The 25,106-nt window shown below is 41.7% G+C and overlaps 1 protein-coding gene across 1 annotated transcript; it reads right to left on the bottom strand.

Moving 5' to 3' along the window:
• Positions 1 to 1,693: 1,693 nt before the first annotated feature.
• On the bottom strand, positions 1,694 to 24,229 carry lrrn1 (leucine rich repeat neuronal 1). The gene is made up of 2 exons (XM_052140907.1): positions 23,440 to 24,229; positions 1,694 to 4,866 (listed from the first exon to the last, which is right to left on the bottom strand). Exon 2 carries the CDS (start codon positions 4,623 to 4,625, stop codon positions 2,472 to 2,474), a length of 2,154 nt encoding a protein of 717 aa, XP_051996867.1. The 5' UTR covers positions 4,626 to 4,866; positions 23,440 to 24,229; the 3' UTR covers positions 1,694 to 2,471.
• Positions 24,230 to 25,106: the final 877 nt, after the last annotated feature.

Here is a 25,106-nt window from a genome sequence, read left to right on the forward strand (position 1 = left end):
ACAAGACAGCCACAGCTATGGAAAGTGCTACAGGACGTGTGGGGTGAAATGTCACCCAAGTTTGTATATGGACAAACTGACAGCTAGAATGCCAAGGATCTGCAAAGCTGTCATTGCTGCATGTGGAGGATTTTTTAAGTATTTTTTTTTTTTTTCTTCAAATTTTAATAGTAAATTTTCAAGTTATTATTAAAGTCCTGCCACTTTGGTGAATAAAAGTACCAATTTCTGGCCATAAGAGCACAATCTGTACATTATTCCAAAATTTGGCCATAAGAGCAAAATCTGTACATATTCAAAAATTTGGCCTCCAGTGTATATATATACAGGTCCTTCTCAAAAAATTAGCATATTGTGATAAAGGTCATTATTTTCCATAATGTAATGATAAAAATTTAACTGAACATAATTATTTGAAGGTTGACTTTTTTTGTATTAAAAACACTTCTTTTATTGGTCGGATGAAATATGCTAATTTTTTGAGATAGGAATTTTGGGTTTTCATGAGCTGTATGCCAAAATCATCAGTATTAAAACAATAAAAGACCTGAAATATTTCAGTTGGTGTGCAATGAATCTAAAATATATGAAAGTTTAATTTTTATCATTACATTATGGAAAATAATGACCTTTATCACAATATGCTAATTTTTTGAGAAGGACCTATATATATATATATCCACAGTATAATACATGTGGCATAGATGTATAAGCAAATATGACACTTCTTTCTCATTGCCATTGTATTTGGAGTGACATTTGGGGGTATCATATATATCCAGTAATTCATTTTTAAATTACTACAATGGGGATCACGTTCTATAATCAGATGATTAAGTAACATTGTTTTCAGTGTCTAGACTCACATAAAACACATATCGTCGACATCACATTATCTGTATTATCTAATAACGGTGCATGCTCTTTGCTTTCCATGAATTAAATACATATAATTGGTTATACTGTCATGAGATGCTAGTAGCAGAAGACAAACCAATGGTAGGATTCTCTCAGACAAAGAAAGAGAGACAAATATTAAAACCTGTGGGTGGAGCCATAATTTCCCATTGTAGGGCTACTGAATGGTAAAGAGGCAATCAAAAATGGGATGGGCAATATAAGAGTCCTGATATCCCTCTTTAATATTGTTTTAGGAAATTCTTTGGGTTTATGAATCTCCTAAGCTATTTGCGATATCTAGTTTTGTGAATGCTTGATATTAGCAAGAGGCCCAACATTTGGCTGATTAAAACCTAGCTGATGAATGTAGGCTAAATGTTCCAGGGGAAACTAGTTACTTGTCCACATTACCCATAAACACAACCTTTTTGGTCTTGGGTTTTTCATGATTTGACACATTAAACCAATATGTGACTGGTACAAGGCCATAAACACTGCCATTAAATACCAATAAAACCATTTCACTAAGACAAAATGATGAAAAATGCCTACAACAGTTTAGTATCACAGTAATTCAAATGGTTCATTAATAGTTACTTTGATAAATAATTTGTCATTGAGGACTCTGTGACAACACCGAAGACAGAATAAGAGGAAACTTTAATCATATTTTCAGAATTGCCTTACTTGACCCTATCAATATTAGTGATTTGGTACAGGAGATATTTGCTTTCTGAAAGACAGACTAGCAGTAGAATCATTAGAATAATCACACTTGACTTGAAAATCATTGTATAAAAAATATCTGAACAAAAGTGTTTTATTTTTGTTTGCGCTGTAAATATGCAACATATATTGCATGTATAAATTACAACAAAATCAAATAATTAACCAATTCTAGCCAATTAAAAAAGGAGAATCTGAGTAATTAAAAAAAGCATTTCTCTATTACCTAATTATTAAACATTCACATTTCTATTGCTGGTTTACAGTTCTTTTATCTGCAAAGTTAACGTCTAAATCAAAAATGACTTTTTTGAGAAAATCCAAAATGTTCAAACTATAGTTGATACAACATTACAGAACAATTGCTAACATTATTCAATAGACAGTGTATCAAGTCTAAACTCACCTTGTCAGCTTACACTGGAGTCCAAGGACAAACGTGTTAATATATTTCAGTGCACAACAGTTAAACTGTTTTACGAAAGAGAGAAAGAAACAATGCATTCTCTATGAATACTGCCAAAGACATATCAATATCAGACCAGATACTGTGCTAGAGCATCAATTGACCCAAAGTTTAAATCCTTGACATTACCTATGCTGTGCTATTAAAATATAATGGTCAAAAAAAGCACAACTACTCAAATGTCTCAGAAGCTAAACAAAAGCTGCTAGACTGAAAGTCAAAGAAGAGGAAAAGACATTACACTCTACTAAAAAGTCAGAGATATCAGTCTGAATAGTCGCTTGCAGTAAGCAAAGCAGAAAAAGAAGGTCTGTTTTTTACGCACAAATAAGCAATGCCGAGTCTTTGTGCTCTGATGACAAAAAAAGTCTTGTAAGCTTCACCACATGTAATAACTTCTCGTTGTGTCAACCTGGGTGGGCTTAGTTTCTGAAGAGCCCTCTTTGTCCTTTTCGTTATCTGCCTCCCATAGGTTAATAAGGGGAGGATACAGTTCATTTAAGGGGATGGAGGAGGTTTTCTGCATGTATTTCTTCAAGGAGTGATGATAGTTCTTCCGCTTCCATCTCTTGGCAATGTATACTATGATGGAGCCCAGGCTGATGATGGCCAAAACTGTGCCCATGACAGCTGCAAGAGCCACATTGGTGCCTTGTTCTGAGATCTCCACAGTAAATGTTGCATGCTTGGTCGTGACATTGACGCAAGACTTTTGGGTTTGCTGGTGGATGTTAGCGACCGAGAGACAGACCTCATACTCAGTGGCTGGCTGAAGGTGTGTAAGGTTATACTCGTGAACATCTACAGGCACCTTAGCAGTATACGTGATGTGAGGGTTGTCGATTTTCATGGTTGCGGATGACCACTTGAGGTTGGATGTCATGACATTGGAGTTTACCTTCCAGGACACTAATATTGAGTGAGACTCGGTGTGCTTCACATATATCTTCATAAGCTGTGTACTATCCACAAGAGTCCCATTGACTCGAACGGCTGTTACACGAGTGTCAGCTCCCTCAGTGTTTTGGGCCACACAGGTGTAGTGGCCAGAGTCGTCTACCTGAATATGGGATATGCGGAGAGTTCCTGCATTGTTGAGTTGGTATTTATCCGACATGGTATCTATCATTACCTTGTTACCTGATGGTGTAACCCAATATATTTCTGGCTCAGGTTCAGACATTGCACGACAATCAAGGTCTACCGTCATCCCAATATCTAAGTTGAGGTAATTGGGGAATGTGTCGTGAGATATCATGGGCAAGCATTGGCCCGAAAATTCATGAGAAAGCACCTCTCTCACACGCTGACCTCGAACCTCTGGTGGCATTGCACAAAACATGGAAAGAGGCTCCATGAATCGAATGGTGGTCTTGTTGGCGCTCATCCACTGAATAACACAGTCGCACCGCAGTGGGTTGCTGTGGATACTGATCTCCCTCAGGTTGGGCAGAGACTCTGTCGTCACCTGGTATAGGGAGTTTAGAGCATTGTTATTGAGCATAAGACTCTCTAGGGACGGCAAATCACGGAATGCCAAACGGCTCACGTAGGAAAACTTAGGGTTGTTTGTGGCTTCAAGTTTGGTCAACTCTGGGAGGTTATCCAGGGCAAAGTGATCAATAGACACAAGTTCTCCCATGTTGTTGATGCCAAGTTCTTTCAGCCTTAGCATGTTCTTAAAGTCTCCCTCCTGAATTTTATGTATGGGATTCTTGTTCAAATCCAGAAATTTCAGGTTCGGAAGTTTCTGCAGAGCAGTCTGTGGCACCCTAACAAGTTTGTTGTCATAGAAAGAGAGACTTTCCAGGGTGTCTAGTCCAACAAATGCATTGCCTGGAATATCTGTGAGCTCCATGCCTGCGAGCACCAGGCTTCTTAAGTTAGTAAGAGGTTTGAAGTTCAAATCCAGGATGCCAACCACAGGATTTTCCCCAATCATTAGTATCTCAAGGTCGGGGGTTGATTCAAACCAACGACTGTCAATTGCCTTGAGTCTGTTGGAGTGCAGGTGGAGCCTAAGCAGATTACGCAAACCAGCAAAGGCATTGGGTGCAATGGAGCTGATCTGATTGTGATTAATGTACAGCTCTTGTAGATTGGTGAGATCTTGCAGACTAAAGTCAGGCATCTTGACTATTTGGTTCTCCTCCAGGTGAAGCGTAGTGAGTTGTGACATGTTGGTCAGGCCAATGTCACGTATGTTGCTGAAATTGTTCTGGGACAGGTCCAGTTCTGTGAGATTCAGAAGTTGCTCTAGCTCCTCACTAGTTCTGGCAATGTAGTTGCTTTGCAGAAGCAACACCTGTGTGTCAGAGGACAGGTTTCCAGGGATGCGGGTAAGATGAAGGTCATTGCAATCAACAGTAGTTGCTTCTCTGTAGGTGGACTGGGGTGTGAACCAAGGCCGGATCTCGCATACACAAAGCTGAGGACATTCTGTAGTCTGAACAGATGAGAGGCCAAGTAAAGCCAGAAGTAGGGAGAAACAAATCTGGCCCTTCATAACAAAAAAGTATGTCCCTCTTGCCATTCTTACAGCAATTGTTTAACCTCTCAGATATCAGCAGGAATTCCTATAGCGACAAATAGACTGAGATGGCAAAGTTATATTCTCATTCAATAGAAGTGTAGCAGAATAGCACTTTTATCCCTCTGAAAGCTTGAAGAGCTGATTCAAAAAGCTTACGAAAGATTTAAAAGAATGCAGTTCATGTGAGCTCATATAGGTCTGAAACTTCCACACAGCTTGAACCTGAGACTGGAGAGTTGGCCTAAAACAACAAAACACAAACAAAGAGAAGATGTTACAACAATGAATGGCAAAATTCCATAAGATGAAAAGTTATATTATATGAGCATAAACTATATAAAAAAAAGACTTTTAGGAGGTTTTGAGAAAAACTGAAATTAAGGATTGCATCAATGTAAACAATACACGAATAAAGAAAAGATCACAAATTACAACAAGGCATACTACACTTACTGTATTAGTTTACTAAAATTCAAAATCTTCAACAGTTAAAAATTTGTCTATAATGAAATATAATAAATTTGCTATTTTTCATATAAAGGCTAAAACAGCTTATTATTATTCAGTAGCAAAATATAAAACACTTCTCAGAAGTGGGTAAGCTTATAAAGAGATCAAATTCAATAAAAGGCTCTCACCTATCCAACAGGCTCAAAAACATAAGATCATCATTAGAGACTAAATCATTTAGTCATATACATAATTTTATATTAAACTTGAGATTTGTCACAATTTGTGACAGAGTCCAGTTACAAACACCTGTATTAAAGGGATTCTTCCCCAAATGAAAGGTTTGTCATTGTTTACTCACCCTCATTTATTTACAAACCTTATGTATTTTTTTCTTTCATGGAACACAAAAGGGGATGTTAGGTAGAATGTTAGCCTCATTCACCACTCACTTTCATTGCATCTATTTTCCATACTATGAAAATTAATAGTGGCTGACACTAACATTCTGCCAAACACCTCCTTTTAGGATCACAGAATTTTGATTTTCGGGTTAACCATTCCCTTAAGTTTACTTAAGAAGCATATATGTTGTGTTAGCTCTCCATTTTTTAAAGTATTAGATTTTATTTTCTTAAATACTGCAAATACAACAAACCAGGATCAAAAATAAGGACAATGTGTTTGTGTTGAGCTTTTTTTTGCATTAATATGACTACCTTGAAGGGTAGATCAAAGAGGAAAGAAAGGGTGGCAGAAAAGAAGTAAATAATAGCTTGATCAAATAATTAAATAAGGTGTTTAACTCTCATCAGAGATGTCTCCTATCAACCCAACTGATAAACAATGCTGCAGCGCTACCATTTGTGCTTCAGGTGTAGGATTATCAAAGAGATTTAAGATAATTTACCATGTTTTTATACACCTGTTTCAGCAGCCGTTTGTTAAACACGCTTTAATATCATGTAATGTGGAAACAAACAAATTTATCGATATTATTTAATAAAGTGAATGTCTATAATTTACTTTGTATATCTCTCTGTGTTTTGACATGTTTGTGTGACATCATGCCCCTGCATTACGGCGAAACTGGAGTTGAGAATGTCTGCACAAGCCTACAAGTTGTAACTCTGACTTAAAGATGCATTCCATTGCACTTTTCCTAGTAGGGAGTTGGAAAATCCGCAGCATTACTTTTCAAAACTTGATCCGACACTGAATCCTCAAGCAGCCTAATTTACAAATAGAAAACAGCTGATGTTGCTATAACAATGCAAAAAGCACTTACCAAATTACTTGAAGTGAAAAATCAGTCCTCTTTTCCTGTTTAATAGATTAATCAGTCACACAATCATGCAGCACATCTCATGTTTTTAAATGCAGTGATGACAGACGACTCGTCAGACAGCTTGATCTTACGCTTTTCGATCTTGAATTACGTACATAACTTAAAAGCGTGATTGCGTTACTCAAGGCCGGCTAGAAGGCCTGGACTGGGACATATCCTAAAGATCACACCCACCAAGAACAAATATAGCAATCTGATTGGCTGATGAATCAGACAATCTGACTTTAGTTGCGCATTCATTTGCACTGTTGAGGGATTCTGAAGAAATTCTGAAGGCCTGACGGGGTGGAGCTCAGACTCAAGCACTGCTTCGGGCATGCGATTTGTGAAACAGTTGTCACACTTTGCTTGCAAGAATCAAGGAATAAATTCTGACTGGATAAACTTTTTATTTTTCTCAATTAGTTTGTAGATTACTTAAGAGTGGAAGGTGATTAAAAATACACAGGCAAAAAGTTGATTGAGAAAGAAAGGATGAAAATGTTTTATTTATTTGGCATGTTAGGCCAGCAGAGACGGCTTTGCTGGCCCTGAAAATTTGCCACTGATGATTATAGTACAGGGCTCTGCAGTTATTTTATACATTTCATTCATAATCTTTTCTGTCAAGGTGTCAATTAGTATTAGCTCTCTTTGCTTATTACTGCTGGGGTCTCTATATTTAGCTGTAAATCCCTATTTAATTCTGTTTATTGAAGTAGGATTTTAGTGTTGTCCTAGATTGCTGAGGCTAATTTAACTCTACAGTGTAATTTTGAGGTTCGGAAGGAAAATGCCAAGCAAGTAAAGCATCCTATCTCAAGCGAAATGCACATCAAGGTGGCACATCAAAGTGGCATGTTATAGTGTCTTTGACAGAGCAGTGAACTGGGCATCTGCTGTCCCATATGGTGCTCATGCTGACTCAATAACACAAACAGCAAGCCAGGGGGATTTAGTCCAGGTCGAATACCACCTTCAGCACATTAGAGAACAAATACTCTCTCTCTCTCTCTCTCTCTCTCTCTCTCTATATATATATACACACACATTATACATACTTATATTTTTACACACTCTCACAAAGAATCCGCAAGGTTTTGTATGAGTTGGCTAAATCATATGAAATTGTATGAGATGGGTCGTACAGTAATGTGGAGGTATCAAACATTGCTCTGTTGTTGAGCATCCCATGTAGCCTGACACTGTAGCATTGGCTCAACCAATGGTGCGAATTTGGGGCAGGACTATGTTTATTCAACCAGTAGAAGATGGGGGGAGGGTCTTGGGAAACCTGTTTAAAAAAAAATCATAATTTTTTTGCACTTCTATTTGGTGATGCTAGTGCGCAGAATTACACATCATACCATAAACTTTTGCAAATGATTTTATCAGTCACCAGTCCAGTTTACAAGAGGCAACAATATGCTACGTTTATTCAATTCAGAGCTGTGGTGTCTCTCATGTATTCTTATTCTCAAACAAAAAGCTTGGACAGTAAAGGGCGATTTTAAGTCTCATAATGCCAATCAAATCAATGGAGGAAACATGGTACAGCTGGTGTAAATGAGTCCTTTAATGTGAGAGTGGAAATCAATAAGAGGCCCCTGATCTTCCCCCTGTGGCTGAATGAGCATCAGGGCAATTTAGAATGAGAGCTGACTGTAAGTGCCACAATCAGCAATTCTCAAAAAAGAGTGCAGTACACAGATGGGACCTGGCCTGTGCTATCTGTTATCAGCCCCATCCTTTAAATGTTCTGTAATGCAATACAGAATGACATCTCACACTGAAAATGCCCTTCTAAATAAGTGAAGGCAGAAGACAAATTAACTAAATGCTTTAATGGGTGACTCTTGCAATTCACTCTACTAACACTGCAAAGATCGATGAGTAAAAGCATATCATTCATTTGGTTTGACTTAAACAATAAACAAATATAAGATACATTGTATGTGGGTTGTAATGCAGTACATCAATTACTATTTTTCAGAGAAGTACCTTAAAAGTGCACACTTTTAAAAAAAGTCTTCTTAGACTTACACTGACACCTAGTGGCGTGGATGCAGCATCATCTAAATGTAATAGTTTTCCGTTATTGACGCCATTGAAGAAATTCACAATACTCAAGTCAGCCATGATTCATTTAAATCATTAAACAGGGCTGTTACTGAGATTAAGCAAGTAGTATTTGTTTGGTCATGTGACTCTAACATGGCAGCTCCCATAGGCAGACCCTCTCCATGTAGATTTAAACAGCTTTTATAAGATTACTGATATGAGTGGAGTGTTTATCACATGCGAGTGCTCATGATTTATACATATCAAAATGTAAATTTATTTCTTTAGGAGCTAAACTTTTTATGTGAGGAAACAATTACTGAGTGCAACTTTAATCAGGCAAGTAAAATGAAAGGTTAAACTTATATGTAAAAACTTTAATCTGAAGTGTTTAATTTCTGCACCACTAGCATCCCCAAACGAAACTGCAAAAACAATTGTTTTCAAACAATCCCCATGGTTTCCATTGGTTGGACAAACATACCCCAAAACACACGCCATTGGTTGAAACAATGCAATTATGTCTGGCTGGTCGAAATCCTCAAAAATACATTTTTAAAGCTTTTTGATAGTGTTTCAGGTAAAATCAACCTACAAAATAATATTTGTAAGATTTACGCATTTAATTGTCATAACAAAATTCCATCAAACTGAATTAAGTAATCAGTTATAAAATAAATTCATTGTTTTTAAAAAAAAATGTTTTTAACTACATTACAATATTTCCTATTGTTTAAAATCAGTAAACAATGGGTGGAAATTTCCCCTAATCTTCTTTTGTTCTGCTATTCTCACATGAAATACGTTTCATTTTTGCCAGTATTGAGGTCAATCTCAGATTCAGCTCTTAAAGGGCCAAACCCTTTCCACTAAGTAGGATAAAGTAATCCAGAGATCACAATTTCATTTAAGACTGTATATTCTCAGAGAAAGCTTAAAATTAAGCCCCAATTTCAGATATTTTTAGGTTAAGGTCTAGCTTTTTGGCTTCACCTCAGTTTCATTAAGTCTACTTTGAGGTTTTATTTATCTTTTTGCTGACTTAATTCCAAACTAGTAACCAAACAAAACTGACATTGATGCACAGTATTTCAGAGGTGAAATAAGTCTTTAGTAAATAGTAAAAGGCCAGGGGCTTTATATGTTTCTCTTTAAAGTCTGGCCTTGATGTTCTTGGTAAATAATGATATTGGTTATTTGAATATGATGTTTGATGGTTCAAAAAGGAAAACCCCTCATTACCTTTATTTTTGATTCTAGGCAAAAATTATGAAGGGAAGGATAGTGATATAACAAAAAGAGTTCTTTCTCAAAGTATAATTTGCCTAAGGTCTGCACACCCTGAAGGTCCTTATAAATTCTCACTCTTTGTGGCTAAACAGGAACTAAGGCAATCAGCTCCACATTTGTAGGTAAATTAATGGCTATTCATGCTATTCCAAACTCATTAGCTGAACTTCTACATTCAGCCTGCTTCCTGTTGTCCAGCCTGTCATCCCTAACTTCCCCTTGTCTTCTATAACAAATGACAGCTGTGAAATTCAATGGGAGCCATTTGAAACACCTGCCATTTCAGATCACCAACAGATGCAGATCTATTCTCTGCAGAGAGTGAGGACTTCTGTTTTGAAGGAATGTCTAATCTTTGGGTCATTGTTCTGCTAGTGTCTGAGAAGTAGGGCTTCAACTAACAATTATTTTGATAATCGACTAATCTAACAATTATTTGAACGATTATTCGACTATTCTGCAATTATTGTAACGATTAATCATTAGCTCTTAACGTTTGGTTACGTATGTAACCTCCGTTCCCCGAGGGAGGGAACGACACGTTGTGTCGGAGAAGCGACACTAGGGGTCTCTCTTGAGTGCTGATATCCACCTCTGATCTATGAAAAAAGGCCAATGAGAGTTGGCAGCCAGTATTTGCATGTCCCGCCCCCGGACATACGGGTATTTAAGCGGCGCAAATACGGGAGTTCATTCAGGATTTTTCTGAGGAGCCGGAAATGGTCCGGCCACAACAGTGGCTTGGTTCAGCGACATGGCGGAGGAAAGACACAACGTGTCGTTCCTCCCTCGGGAACGGAGGTTACATACGTAACCAAACGTTCCCCTTCTGTCGCTCTCTCCACGTTGTGTCGGAGAAGCGACACTAGGGGACCCATTCCAATCTTGCCATGTGCTGAACCGCGTACGTGGACTGCCGATACAGAGGCGGGCAGGGATTCATCCAGTGCCGCGCATCATCTGTACCTGGCTGCACGTACCCTTCCCCAATGCCCCATACGAACATCGGGATCCTTCTAGTTACCCTGAGAGGGGAACAAGGCGATGTTTGCCAACATGGGAACGGGCCAGCCTGGCTGGGCCTCTTTCTCTCTATGTTTCTCGCGATAGAGCAATCACGGCCGGGGCCCTTACACGCATATAGGGAAGGGGTCTTACCCAGACCCTCGCGGAGACCACACCTGCCCTTTTTCTTGGGGAGGAAAAGTGGTAGACACGCTCACACGGCCGTCTTAGGACTCGTGTGGAAAGTATGGTGCGGTGGTAGATCCAGCCTCGAAAGGGGAGTTGATACAGCATGGCGACCGGGCAGCTGTAACTGCCTAAGGGAGACACGGGGTCCGCTCGTAAGGGACAGAACCGTGGAATTACACACAGGGGAGTCCGAGCAGGAGGCCTTACCTGTGGAGCACCTATACCAGTACAGGGTAGCCATCAGGGTACCCGCAGTGGCTTGGGTCGGCGAGTTCCTCCGCTGAACCGCGGACCCGGAGGGCTGGGGAGGAATCGACCAGGGTCCCGACTCGGAGTGGGGCGCCCTGGGAAAAAAGGCGCACTAATAACCTTGACATCAGGAAAAGGGCGCAGGGCGCAAGCGATCCACCCGGCCGGTCAGTCAACGTGTTACCGAGTTCTACGGGCTCGGACCTGAGAAAACACGAGACACAACCGACTCAACGCGGAGGTTGTAAAACCTCGCGAAGGTGTTGGATGTTGCCCAACCCGCGGCTCTACAGATGTCTGCTAGGGAGGTGCCCTTGGCCAGTGCCCACGAGGACGCAACACCCCTTGTTGAGTGAGCTCGGACCCGCAAGGGTAGGGGCACGGCCTGGGTGTGATAAGCCAGTGTGATGGCGTCAACAACCCAGTGGGCGAGCCTCTGTTTGGAGACGGCATTCCCTTTCTGCCGTCCCCCAAAGCAGACAAAGAGCTGCTCAGAGCGTCTGGTGCTCTGTGTGCGGTCCAGGTAAATGCGCAGGGCGCGCACTGGACATAGCAACGAAAGGGCTGGGTCTGCCTCCTCCCGGGGCAGCGCTTGCAGGTTCACTACCTGATCTCAGAATGGTGTGGTAGGAACCTTGGGCACATAGCCCGGTCGCGGCCTTAGGATCACAGACGTATCCGCCGGACCAAACTCCAGGCAAGTGTCACTGACAGAGAACGCTTGCAGGTCCCCGACCCTCTTGATAGAGGCGAGCGCGATCAGCAGGGCCGTCTTAAGAGAGAGGGCCCTGAGTCCAACTGATTCAAACGGCTCGAAGGGGGGTCTCTGGAGTCCTGCCAAGACTACTGAGAGATCCCAGGAGGGAACTAGGTCTGGCCGGGAGGGATTCCACCTCCGGGCGCCTCTCAGGAACCTGAGGATCAGGTCGTGCTTACCCAAAGACTTGCCGTCTACAGGATCGTGGTGGGCGGCAATGGCAGACACATACACCTTGAGGGTGGACGGGGACAGCCTCCTATCCAGCCTCTCCTGTAGGAACAGGAGCACTGACTTGACCGCGCATCTCTGCGGGTCTTCGGTTCGGGAAGAACACCAATCTGCGAACGAGCGCCACTTTAGGGCATAAAGGTGCCTGGTAGAGGGGGCTCTGGCTTGGTTGATTGTATTCACAACGGTCGCCGGTAAGCCGGCTAGCTCTTCCGCATCCCGTCCAGGGACCAGACGTGGAAGTTCCAGAGGTCTGGGCGCGGGTGCCAGAGCGTGCCCCGTCCCTGAGAGAGGAGGTCCTTTCTCAGGGGAATTTGCCAGGGAGGAGCTGTCGTGAGAAGTCTGAGTTCCGAGAACCAAGTCCTAGTGGGCCAGTAGGGGGCCACTAACGTGACTTGCTCCTCGTCCTCCCTGACCTTGCACAGCACCGGTGCAAGAAGGCTCACTGGGGGAAATGCGTACTTGCACAGCCCCGAGGGCCAGCTGTGTTCCAGCGCGTCTGTCCCGAGGGGAGCCTCTGTTAGGGCGTACCAGAGCGGGCAGTGGGAGGTTTCCTGGGAGGCAAACAGGTCTACCTGGGCCTTGCCAAACCGTTCCCAAATCAGCTGGACCGACTGGGGGTGAAGCCTCCACTCCCCGCCAGGCAGGCGTTGTCGTGATAGCGCGTCCGCTACGACGTTGAGCTTGCCAGGGATGTGAGTGGCACGCAGCGACTTGACTACGGGGCGGCCACGCCAGGAGGTAGGGCTACCGGGGCATAGATGGTACGCAACTCCCCTATCGACCTGGGGAATCGCCCCGTATCCGTGGCGCTCTCCACCGTCGAGGGTGATGAGAGTGGAGTGGGTGGCACCTAGACGAGCGGAGAGCGGGGCTCTCTACGTAGACGTCAGCTCGTCATGCACCTCCGGGAAAAACGGGACCGGGGGGATGCGTGGCCGCGAACGGCGTGCTGTCCCCAGGAACCAGTCATCCAACCGTGAAGGCTGTGGGGAGGATGGAGGGTTCCAATCCAACCCCACGCTCACGGCGGCCCGGGAAAGCATGTCAGACATCTGAGCGTCGGCCTCAGCCTGGGCCTGCTGGCCCGAAGGCGGCAGTCCAGGGGAGTCCTCGGCATCAGACATCACACTCTCCGATGCAGCGGCGAGCTCATCTGCTTCGGGCTCGGGAGGATAGACAGCCGGGCCGTGAGGCGAGCCGCTATCGCCGCGAGCGTAGACGGGGACCAGCGAGCGTGTCAGGGAACGGGAGGTTCGCGGGGGGCTACCCGGCAAAACTGCACCCGCTGCCACCCCCAAATCGCCCCCAGCACCAACCGCATCGTCCTCAATCCCGTGGGAAGAAGGAGCAATGCGGGGTGCAGCTGGGGTGGCTTGCTCTCTGTTGAAAGCAAGCCGCGACCGCAACGTGGTCATGGTCATGTTCTCGCAGTGAGAACATGAGCCATCCACAAACGCCGCCTCAGTGTGATCGCGGCCCAAACACACGAGACAGCGCCTGTGGCCGTCTGAAGCGGAAAGCACTCTACTGCATCCAGGAACAACACAGGGGCGGAAGGGCATCTTGAAAAAGACGCGTCCTGAAAAGGACGTTCAACGCCGCTGTGTTTTGCTCTTTTAGAGAAATTCACTCTTTTAAGGGAAATAACTCTTTTAATACACAGTATGTGTGTGTGTCTGCGCTGTCGAAGCGCTCAGGGGCAACAATGCACGGCGTGCAAAGTAGGAGAAAGCCGCTGTTGTGCGCCGTAAAATCCAATAGCATGCAGATCGTCAGAGGAAACAGGAACGTAATAGTGGTGTGTAACTCGCAGCAAACTGCAGACAGACCATCGGCTCCGAAGAAATTTTCTGAATGAACTCCCGTATTCGCGCTGCTTAAATACCCGTATGTCCGGGGGCGGGACATGCAAATACTGGCTGCCAACTCTCACTGGCCTTTTTTCATAGATCAGAGGTGGATATCGGTGCTCAAGAGAGACCCCTAGTGTCGCTTCTCCGACACAACGTGGAGAGAGCGACAGAAGGGGAACTGACTATTCAGCTTGTGCCTGACTCAAAAGGATGTATTAAATGTGCTTGCTAACAATAAAGAGGACAAAATCATCTTTTAAAAGTATCTCTAAATGACATTCACTGAATAAAAGTAAAAATACTTTTTACTAAGTTTAATTCAGTAAAAACATTTACTGCAAAAAATCCTATTGTTATCAAGCGTTTTTGTCTTTTAAATTTGAATTCAATATTATATTCAACATTCTCAGATAAAATTTGCAGAAATTTCTTCTGCATTATAGCTTCTAAAGTAAATGTATGTTGTTTTACAGGAGTTTTAGAAATGTATATTGAAAAACAAGTCAAAACAAAAACTAATCATAAACGTTTTTTGTTGGCATGTATAATGGGGCGAAGACTACCCTCTCTCACCTTTCTGTTCACTTCAATCCATCTTTAACTCACAAAAAACAAACTCTATCTTATTAATAAAGCTGCCTATTGCAAATTTTCTTCATGATAATAAACACACAATGACACATATATTACGATTCAATAAATCACGAGCCATCACATTATAATCTAGCTGCATTAAGCATGCATGCTCGAGGGACGAGCGTCCCTGTGACTGAGTGTGCATCAGCCTGGTGAAGTTTCAATCTGTCCCCCCCAGATTGGGACATTCACGCAACTCATAGAAGAGGCGCTGACCACACAGAGAAATGCCTGTTTTGGAGTTTGTAGTTATTTGCATAACCATCTTCCTTATTATTTGAACTTTAATAAAGCTATAATGCATTCAATATAACTGCATTAAGGATGTAACTCTGAGGTGTTTCCTTTAAAGACGCTCAACAAGCAAGTTTTGCTTCAGTGGAGCGGCAGCTCTGGCTCTGCTTATTCCACAATGAGAGTGCTTCTGTTTTTACTTATTTAGTATTTTTATATTATTCTCTCATACTTTGTTATCTACAACACCTGAAGCTTGTTGGAAAGTTTAGAGTGCATCTGTGAGCTGTTTTCTTCCTCTCCTCAGTCAGGCACGGACTGCAGTGCTGCTCTCGCGCGCCATCATTAGAGTTTAATGTGATCTCATGTTACTTGAATGAGATCAAACGAATATCTGACAACTAAAATTGTCAATAACTCCGACTAATCGTTTCAGCCCTACTGACAAGGTGTTCTCTCAAGTGTTACGAGAATACAAACACAAAGCATTACTGTTAATGACATTTTCAGAATGAAATTTCAAGAGAGTGCACAATTATATGTGCAATCCCTACAGAGATTTATACAATGCAGACCTAAAACAACATGCCTAAACACTTTAGCACAGTAAAGTGCATAATTAAAGGAATATTCGGGGTTCAATACATGTTAAGCAATATCAACAGGATTTGTGGCATAATGTTGATTACCACAAAAATGAATTGTCACTCATTTTCTTAAAAAAATAAAGAAAAAATGGGTTAGTGATGCACTTACAGTGTGTCACGAATGTAAGGCAACGAAGGCAGACGAAGGTTGAGGATCCAAATGCAGCTTTCTTTATTATAAACAAAACACAAAGAAAAGCCCTCAATGAGGAAATAAACATGAACAGAGAACTAGGGCAGGGAACACAGACCAGGCTAACTACATTAACAAACATTCAACGATAGACAAGGACTGAACCAAAAACCGGGGTATAAATACATGAACAAGGGACAAAGGGGCCAATGAACAAACAGAACTCAAAACAAGATAACGAGATGACAAACAGAAGCAAATGGCAAACTAATGAGGACAGGTGAAAACAATGACAGAAAACACGAACGCTAACAAGAAGACTGTGGAGCTACAAAAGGGACAAAAGTGAAAACTATGGAATAACAAAAGGGACAAAAATGGAAAACAAAGGGGCAACGGTAAAACAAGACAAGGTCATACATAACATAGCCCCCCCTCAAAGGATCGGATCCCAGACGATCCGAAATAAGAAACACAAAGAAAAAAAAAAAAAACACCAGGAGCAGACGGGCAGACCGGGGGGGCACGAGAGCAGGCAGGAAGTTCAGGGGGGCACAAAGGGCAGGCAGGAAGTCCAAGGGGGCACAGAGGGCAGGCAGGAAGTCCTGGGGGGAGGCCACAGGACAGGGGCCGGGTCAGGAGGCCTGGGAGGAGGCCACAGGTCAGGGTCCCTGGGAGGAGGCCACAGGACAGGGACTGGGTCAGGGGGCCCGGGAGGAGGCCACAGGTCAGGGGCCGGGTCAGGAGGCATTGGAAGCGGAGCCATTGGATGCTCTAGAGGCGGAGCCCTAGAAGGCTCTGGAGTCTCTGGGAGCAGAGCCGTAGGAGGCTCTGAAGGCGGAGCCGAAGGAGGCTCGGGAGGCAGAGCCGTAGGAGGCTCGAGAGACTTGAGGGGTGGAGCCCTGGGAGGCTCGAGAGGCTCGGGAGGCAGAGCTCTGGGAAGCTCGAGAGGCGGAGCTCTGGGAAGCTCGAGAGGAGCCCTGGAAGACTCGGTAGGCGAAGCTCTGGAAAGCTCGGAAGGCGGAGCTCTGGAAAGCTCGGAAGGCTCGGAAGGCGGAGCTCTGGGAAGCTCGGGAGGCTTGGAAGGCAGAGCTCTGGAAAGCTCGGAAGGCGGAGCTCTGGAAAGCTCGGAAGGCGGAGCTCTGGAAAGCTCGGAAGGCGGAGCTCTGGAAAGCTCGGGAGGCTCAGCTCTGGAAAGCTCGGAAGGCGGAGCCCTGGAAAGCTCGGAAGGCGGAGCCCTGGAAAGCTCGGAAGGCGGAGCTCTGGAAAGCTCGGGAGGCCATTGTTTTGGTTCTATCGTTCTGTCACGAATGTAAGGCAACGAAGGCAGACGAAGGTTGAGGATCCAAATGCAGCTTTCTTTATTATAAACAAAACAGAAAGAAAAGCCCTCAATGGGGAAATAAACATGAACAGAGAACTAGGGCAGGGAACACAGACCAGGCTATCTACATTAACAAACATTCAACGATAGACAAGGACTGAACCAAAAACCGGGGTATAAATACATGAACAAGGGACAAAGGGGCCAATGAACAAACAGAACTCAAAACAAGATAACGAGATGACAAACAGAAGCAAATGGCAAACTAATGAGGACAGGTGAAAACAATGACAGAAAACACGAACGCTAACAAGAAGACTGTGGAGCTACAAAAGTGAAAACTATGGAATAACAAAAGGGACAAAAATGGAAAACAAAGGGGCAACGGTAAAACAAGACAAGGTCATACATAACACAGTGAAAGTGAATGGGGCCAATCCTTAAATGTTAAAAGTTTAAAGTTATATCAAGTTATACAATTTTAATGGCATGGCGACATTGAAACTACTATTGTACCGAATTGGAGGTGTACCTATAGATGTATTTTAAGGCCTACCTTCAAACTCAGTGCCTCTTTGTTTAACATCATGGGAAAATCTATTAAAACTTTACAGCTGGAATTATTCATAAATTGATATAAGTGCTTTTATAAAATAATTAGCTTTACATTTCTTCCTTCAAACCCTCCAAAAAATTTACCAATTCACTTCTATTGTAATGCTTCACTGTAATTTTTTTTTTAACTTTTTGTAAATTAACATTATGCCACAAATACTGTCAATTGAGCTAAACGTTTATTAAACCTGGAATATTCCTTTAATCATACAGAAAATCAATGTTTGAACCCCATGAAAATCTGTATTCTACTGCAGTCATAGTTTGCTATAAATAACACTAATGGTGGGTTTACTTTATACTATGATAAAAATATGGATATTTGGAATGATTATCAAGGTTACAGAACGCCCAGCTACTAATGGACCTACTTAAACACCAAAATGCCTAATTTTATGTAGCAATTAATCAATATACAAAATTTCATAACAAGCCACTTATAGTATGAGCAGAAAGATAGAAAAACTGTTTTTACTGTAGAAATGAACTAAACAGGCATGTTGATCTTTTTCTTACAGTCTACATGAATTAAAATTTCCTAAAATAAATGACCTTATTCACGATAGATCCATCTTTGATTTTTATAGTAATGACAATGAGGCTGTGAGGGATAGACTTAGGGTGTGCTCACACTTGTAGTTCGGTTCTCTTGGTCCTCTTGGTCCGGACCAAAAAAGAAAATTATACATTTAGTCCTGGTTCGCTTAGCGTTCACACTGGTATTTTTAACACTGAACCTAAAGATACGAAACAAAAGGCATCAGGAAAAAGTCAACCTGATTGGTCAGAATTTATGACATGTATTTTGGGACGGAACTTGTCGAACATCCAAAACAATGCTGGCTGCTGGCTGCTGGGCTAAATGCGTTCGTTGGATATGCTGCAAGGATGGCTGACGGCGGTTCAGATGCCTGTAGCGAACTATAATGGGCAACATAGCTCCTATGATGACAAGAACCAGGTATCCTTGAAGTCAGTATTAGGCAAATTAATTCCTGTTTTTGGTCAGTTTAGATGTCTTTGGTCCATGTTGCATTCATATATCAATCAAACCGCACCAGAGTTCGTTTGGAAGTGGACCGAGACCGCCTGAATAGTGGGTCTTGTGTTGGTGTTTGTTTGGTGCGCACCAAGGTTCGGATGGCAGCATTCATACTTGTTCAATTGAACCGCACTAACAGAGCAATCGCACCAGAGTTCGTTTTAATCTAACCAAACCTGCGAAGTGTGAACACACCCTTACATTCTCTTCAATGGGCTGTACTACAGTTTAAGTGTTTTTGGGTCGTTTCGTGGACAAACCACTGATAAAATATCTGTCCAAGTACATTCAGTATTCAAAGAACTGCAGACAACACGAGTTGTGGAAAATCAGATGTGATCTAGAAGCTTTATACAGCTTCATACCGGATGTGTCATTGAAGAGATGGTAAGTCTATCTCTCACAGCCTCGTTGTCACTCCCATTAAAATCAAAGGTTGCATGAATAAGGTCTATTTGCACACAGTTTGCTGCAAGCATGGAAAATAGGAAATAAATTCTGACTCCACAAAACCAAATTCCAAATAAACAAGTGGTAAAACCCTTAAGGCCTGCTAAAATGGCTTATGCAGGAAACTCCAAAAAATTACCAACTTTTCTCTAACTCTACAGTCTTTCCTCTACTAATCTCCCCAAAGGACCCACTTCCTGAAAATCGTCACAGAAAGACAGTGAGAAATGAATGGTAATTAATTTTATTCTAGGATCGAGAAGGCTTTATTAAGGGCCAAGAGAGCAGATCCTTTCACATCTAACATTCAAGACCTTCTACGCCTGCCAGCTCTTAATCTGAGGAGTTTTATTAATTGCATGGTGAATCATAGCTCTGCCCAGGGTTGAACTGGAGAAATGCTGTGCTGTACTGTTCTTTACTACAAAGTACTGTTCAAACATTTAAATGCATACATATACCTATATATTGTAAGTGTTCTAACATTATTATTTTGTTATATATATTGATTAATGCATTTCCAAAGTGTAACTATTAAAGGTAATTGTAAAGCTCTTCAATGGAAAGGAGGAGGCGAGAACCGGCTTGACGATATAAATCATATTTTAATGAGAAACTCAAAAGACAACATAAACACACATGACGGACATGTCCGCTAACGATCTCTCTCTCCCGCACGGCCCTCTGCAGTCAGCCTTTAAACCTCACGGAGGCATAATTAGCCTAATACGGGACCGGTGTGTAGTATCACGACCCGGCCCCGCCCTCCACCCTGCCACAGTAATATAAAGTTGAAGTCAGAAGTTTACATGCACCAAAGCCAAATATATTTAAACTAAATTTTTCACAATTCCTGACGTTTAATCGTAGAAAACATTCCCTGTCTTAGGTCAGTTAGGGTCAGTACTTTATTTTAAGAATGTGAAATGTCAGAATATTAGCAGAGAGTGGGTCAGAAATGTACAAAAAATGTGTTAGTATTTGGTAGCATTGCCTTTAAATTGTTTAACTTGGGTCAAGCATTTTGGGTAGCCTTCCACATGCTTCTCACAATGGAATTCTGGCCCATTCCTCCAGACAGAACAGAGTCAGGTTTGTAGGACTCATTGCTCTTACATGCAAGTTCTGCCCACAAATTTCATATTGGTGTGAAGTCAGGGGTTTGTGATGGCCACTCCAATACCTTGAGTTTGTTGTCCTTAAGTCATTTTTCCACAACTTTGGAGGTATGCTTGGGGTCATTGTCCATTTGGAAGACCCATTTGCGACCAAGCTTAAATTCATGACTGATGTCTTGAGATGTTGCTTCAATATATCCACACAATTTTCCTTCCTCATGATGCCATCTATTATGTGAAGTGCACCAGTCCCTCCTGCAGCAAAGCACCCCCACAAGATGATGCTGCCACCCCCATGCTTCACAGTTGGGATGATGTTCTTTGGCTTGCAAGCCTCACCCTTTTCCCTCCAAACATAAAGATGGTCATTATAGCAAAACAGTTCATTTTTTTCATCAGACCTGAGTAAATTTCTCCAGAAAGTAAGATCTTTGTCCCCATGTGCAAATTTGTATGGCATTTTGGAGCAGTGGCTTCTTCCTTGCTGAGCAGCCTTACAAGTTATGTTGACATAGGACATGTTTTACTGTGGATATAAATACTTGTCTACCTGTTTCCTCCAGCATCTTCACAAAGTCTGTTGCTGTTGTTCTGGGATTGATTTGCACTTTTTGCACCAAACTACATTCATCTCTATTAAACAGAATGCGTCTCATTACTGAGCGGTATGATGGCTGCAGGGTCCCATGGTGTTTATACTTGCGTACTATTGTTTGTATTTAATTGGAAATTGAAATTCAGAAAAAAATAAAATAATTCTGAGGTCTTGGATGATTTCTTTGGATTTTCCCATGATGTCAAACAAAGAGGAACTGAGTATGAAGGTAGGCCTTAAAATGAATGTACAGTTCCACCTCCAATTCAGTACACCTCCTATCAGAAGCTAATTACCTAAAAGCTTGACATCATTTTCTGCAATTTTCCAAGCTGCTTAAAGGCGAAGTTAACTTATTGTATGTAAAATTCTGAAACACTGGAATTGTGATATAGTCAATTAAATGTGAAACAATCTGTCTGTAAACAATTGTTGGAAAGATTACTCATGTCAGGCACAAATTAGATGTCCTAAACGACTTGCCAAAACTATAGTTTGCTAATATTAAATCTGTGTGGTTAAAAAATGAGTTTTAATGACTTCAACCTAAGTGTATGTAAATGTCTGACTTCAACAGTAGTTAGGTCTTATGTATAAGCACATCATGTTTTGTTCTTACACTAAAACAATCCGCCATCTTTGTTACTTCGCCTGCTGTCAAAGCAATACTTCACATGGTGATTTATTAACCAGATTATTGTTACAGAATTTGTCAAACAGCTGCCTGGTCTATTCCACTCCTTATCTCTACAACCATTACAAAAGCCAGACAGTTGTTACTTGCCACCACCTAATCACTACGATTCTAATTCCAATTTTGAATCTGAATTTACAAGCCAATTTATCTTACATATTACCTTTATCTTAAATGTCTAACATTATGGTAAAATGCAGTGTAGTTTATAGTTTAGTTTTCCTTTTTCCAATGCCTTGAGACTGTTATGCAGTTATTATTATTGTAGATATACAATAATTGTATGTATACCATACTCAGAATTATATTTTCTTCACTTAGAAAATGCATTTGCCCTAGGCCTTCCAGAGCTGTAAGTACCTGCAGTTGCACACGCTATTGTCTTCATCTCAACATTTTCCTTATGTTGTTGATACACGAGAACACTTCTCCTCAAATGTCAGAAAACAACTTCTGCAGACACAACAGCTGCAACAAGGGGTGGCGTCCCCAGGGACAAAACAAGCCCTCTCCTCAAACCTCATTTAACATCCTTTCTAGTGACTAAAGACACATCTTCCTGCATTTATTATTTTCCTAGGGAAGTTGTAGCATCTTCTTTGCAAATTAGTATGCCACGAAACATCTGCTAGAATGTCTGGACATTGAGATGCAAATCACATTTCTGCATCGCTAACCAGACACAAGCACACGCGCTAGCTGTAACTATAGCAATACGATAAGATCAAAGTTTGCTATCGATTGTCGAAAACACACTCATGTGGGTCAATATATACTATGTGTCCCTATGAACAAATTAAACAAGGCAAATGGGATATTCAAGTAAGCTTAGGGTCCGTTCACAGCTAAACATATTTTTTTTTCAGTCCGTGCGTGTTGTTTTCTAATATTATTCTACGCAAACATAAGCTGAATGTTTTTAAGTGTCTCACTGCATATTTTTTATCCACCTTTTTACTTAACGTAGAAGTGTTCCACAATTCGACAGTTTCAATTTCCGGTCTCCAGTGTTTTCGCTCACATCTGCGCATATTCTTAGCGGGTAATGTGATGTTTAAAGTATTACATTTGTAAAAATTTCACAACCTTTTCAAATATGTGGCTTTAATACTTACTTAGTATTATAGTCGAGATGGCAGTTGTTGTTTTTTTGGACAGTGCCTCACTCAATTATGTTGATGTCATTCATGACTCATGAAGCGATGGTCCGAGGTTAGTTATGTTAACATCATTAACAACTTTGAGTTGTTATGACAGCCAAAAACTGATCAAGTTGTGTATGAAAATTATTTTTACTCCAAATAACACTTTAATGGTTGTTGATCTCCGTCTGAATCGCTCGTTTCGGACGTTTTTACATTGCGTCTCGAGACCACAAACACAAAACAGGCAATTAGAATCATCATTGCGCCGCCCAGTGGTTGCTCAAGAAAACTGTGTATACACCGTTTTAAGTTAAAAAGAACGTCAACTTTTCAAAACGCGTCTCGAGACATTTGCGTTCTGTAGCGCAAGAACGCGTTCGGTTTTAACGGCCACTTATGCTACACTCGTTGAGGTATTATTTACCTGGCGTTCTCCTAATGGATTGTGTGATTATAAACAAAAAATTAATTGCGTAAAAATTGCGTTTTGCCCTTGAACATCGCGAGCGCAACAGTCGTTACGTCCTTGCGATTAATTGCAGTAAATGGTGATCATGTATCCAGATGACTGAGAGAGACGCTGCGATTCCTCAAAAGCAAAGGAACGCAGAATTATATTAATTTAAACTAAAATGATTGCACGTTGCTATGTATTCAGTTGCTCTTGGGTGAGTGCATTTTGCTTTATTTGTTTGTTTTAGATGCAGAGATGATCGTGCATATATGGTTATACAGTATGTATCCACCAAAATACATCTCAACATACCTCTTTGGCTGCCAGCATCGAATCCTTTCCTTGGCTGTTTCATGCACGTCCAGTATCTGAATGCAGTATCTATGCCCTTGTGAACAGAAGAAAATCCTTAGATGAAGACCACCATATCGCTCTTAAGTTCCATATGATGAATTGCTCTTCGATTATAACGGCATCATTTCGTTACATCCACTCCGCGAACATTCATGTGCAACCTTCGCCAAGTGCATGGTCAAGTTTGCTGGGAGAGGATCCTTGCACCAGGAATCCGCTGACTGGCTACCATCCGCAGTGTCTCCGTGTTACCGTAGAGCCTATTGAGGAAAATATGATGACAGCACCTGGCGATGTCCAGGCGAGTCAGCTGATTCCCGTGCAGGCGATTGGTTGCTAGCCGGTGGTTGTCACTCGATTTCCAAGCAGAGCACCATCTGTTCAGGGATTGTTGTGATGCGAACAAAGGCGGGCACTGGGGGTGCGCGGCAGGGATAACGCGGGTGTGGAAGCCGAAATGCTAAGGAGGTGATATTCTCTTGTGAGAACGTCTTCCACTGACTCTCCTCCTCCTCGACGTAGTGATGGAGGACTCTGCATAATGTCCCACTCGCCAAAGATTTACAATGAGACAATGTCCCTTTGTTTGGTGGCTTACTTTCAAGAAAGTTCTTCTTCCTAATCGACCCCTGTCTAGGGTAGAACTGAATTTTCCAGATAAAAGTTTCTTCTTAAACATTGATTGCTTATAGAGTGAAAGAGTTTTGAAACAGTGAAATACGATTGTGCGTGTGTGTGAGCGTGTATTTATTGTGGGGACCAAAATCTGATTTTTTTTTTTTTACCTTATAGGGACATTTTGTCGGTCCCCATAAGGAAAACAGCTTATAAATCATACTAAATTATGTTTTTTTTTTTTTTTAATGTAAAAATGCAGAAAGTTTTTTTTGAGGGTTAGGTTTAGGAGTAGAGTTAGGGTTAGGGGATATAATATATAGTTTGTACAGTATAAAAACCATTATGTCTATGGAAAGTCCCCATAAAACATGGAAATCAGAACTGAACAAAACACAAGTGGCTTGAGACCCATTTTACCCATTTTAGCTGAGCTGTTTGTTTTTTTGTTCTTCTTTTTTTTGCTTTTTGAGCCAGTGTGCACTGTTTTGGAATTGGAATTTGGAAATGTTTTTCTATGCATATATGCCAACCCAGTATAATGAAAAGAGATGGCAAAGTCATAAAAAAAAAAGGTACGAGTTGGCTTGTACAAAAACGTATGACTTTTCCAGTAACCCAAAACTAAACCTTAACATAAAGTCTAGCCCCTTGCCCAAAGTTGACCATGTTTTTAAAAGGAAAATAACTTTTGTTAACCACAGAAGAAAGAAAACATCAGGTTTTGGAACGAGCATGGGAACCGTATTCAATGGTTTTTGGCATAGATTACATCAGTCATTTGTGTTATGGAGTGAGTAACCAAATGTGTTCAGAAATGTTTCCTTTATTAAAATAAAGTGTTGGATAGGAGGCAAGCTAAAATGTGATGCCCGTATTATATGAATTTTAAATTCTGTTTGTTGATTGGTTGTTCTACAAGTTGCACATTTTTGTACGTGCAAAGTCATCCAATATCTTACAATTTTGCCATTTCATAAAAATTTCCATGAGACTGTTGAAATATGCGA

The sequence above is a fragment of the Xyrauchen texanus genome, chromosome 13, assembly GCF_025860055.1.
Source record: "Xyrauchen texanus isolate HMW12.3.18 chromosome 13, RBS_HiC_50CHRs, whole genome shotgun sequence".
Classification (NCBI taxonomy): Eukaryota; Metazoa; Chordata; class Actinopteri; order Cypriniformes; family Catostomidae; genus Xyrauchen; species Xyrauchen texanus.

Bases quoted from the DNA above. Each gene is read 5' to 3' on its own strand.
- lrrn1 (XM_052140907.1), bottom strand. From the start codon at position 4,625: ATGGCAAGAGGGACATACTTTTTTGTTATGAAGGGCCAGATTTGTTTC.